Source organism: Phalaenopsis equestris, unplaced genomic scaffold (assembly GCF_001263595.1).
Source record: "Phalaenopsis equestris unplaced genomic scaffold, ASM126359v1 Scaffold203729, whole genome shotgun sequence".
NCBI classification, from domain to species: Eukaryota; Viridiplantae; Streptophyta; class Magnoliopsida; order Asparagales; family Orchidaceae; genus Phalaenopsis; species Phalaenopsis equestris.
Window position 1 is genome coordinate 84277 of NW_018223334.1, and position 917 is coordinate 85193.

General features: G+C 33.3%; 1 protein-coding gene across 3 annotated transcripts in view; it reads right to left on the reverse strand.

The window, feature by feature from the left end:
- LOC110036203 (bifunctional aspartokinase/homoserine dehydrogenase 1) overlaps positions 1-694 on the reverse strand; it is a 59540-nt gene extending 58846 nt beyond the window's left edge. For all 3 annotated transcript variants that reach the window (XM_020740598.1, XM_020740599.1, XM_020740597.1), the window contains exons 1-2: positions 540-694; positions 296-446 (exon numbers count right to left, since the gene is read on the reverse strand). In XM_020740598.1, coding sequence (XP_020596257.1) covers positions 296-446; positions 540-635 — 247 coding nt within the window. In that variant the 5' untranslated portion in view covers positions 636-694. The remainder of the gene's footprint in view (positions 1-295; positions 447-539) is intronic.
- Between the last annotated feature and the right edge of the window lie 223 nt (positions 695-917).

Consider the following 917-nt stretch of genomic DNA (forward strand, 5'->3'; position numbering starts at 1 on the left):
TATATATATATATATACCCATTCAAAAATGAGTACAAATAAGATTTGTGTCCTAATGACCCCAAAAAAGCCTCAATATCAGAAAAATTTATTTCATACATCTCCCTTTCTTAAGGAATAAGAAAAAAACATGCGAACTAATACCATTCAAAGTTCGGTTCAAGGATATTTCTTTCAATAGATCAAAAGACAAGTAGAACAAAGACAAAAAATTGTTCCTTTTTCCGCAGTCACAAAGCCAATCGTCAAACTATATCACTGGCATTAACATAAGTAAAACCGACACTAAAAGATACCTAAATCCAGCAGAGATGACAGTGAAGACCCCGATGATTTTCTCCTGCAGATTTCTTTCAATAAGTCATCTTTAAGCTCCAAATTTAAGACATCATGGACAACAAACAAGGAGCGACTGTCACAGATTCCTACTACTCGAAGCGCCAAGCCCTTTTCAATCAATTATAAAGATATGAATGAAGAGGATTGAAATGTGAACATTCTTCATTTTTTTTTATTAAGGATAAAAGTGGAAGACAGTGCCTGCTTCGAATGGAGAGAACGGCAGGCAACGATGTGAGCGAGAAGCTGCCGGCCGACGCCACCGCAGCCCATGAGAAGAAGGGGAATGCTCTTCATTTACGACGAGCCGAACAAGAGCGAGTCTAGGCTAGCTGATGTTTGGATTTCGAACAAAATATGCGTGTTCGGCTGCTTCTGTTCACAAAATTTTCCTTTTAACAATCTTAGTGGCGCAATTCTAAAATGTTAAGGATTGTGATTAGATTTAAATCTTATTATTTATATTAAAATATTTTTAAATATAATATAATATATTTTTATTTTATTTTCTTAGTTAATAATTTTAATTGATTATAAATATTTGTATTCTTGTAGTCAATTAATTTTTTTTAAGAATAA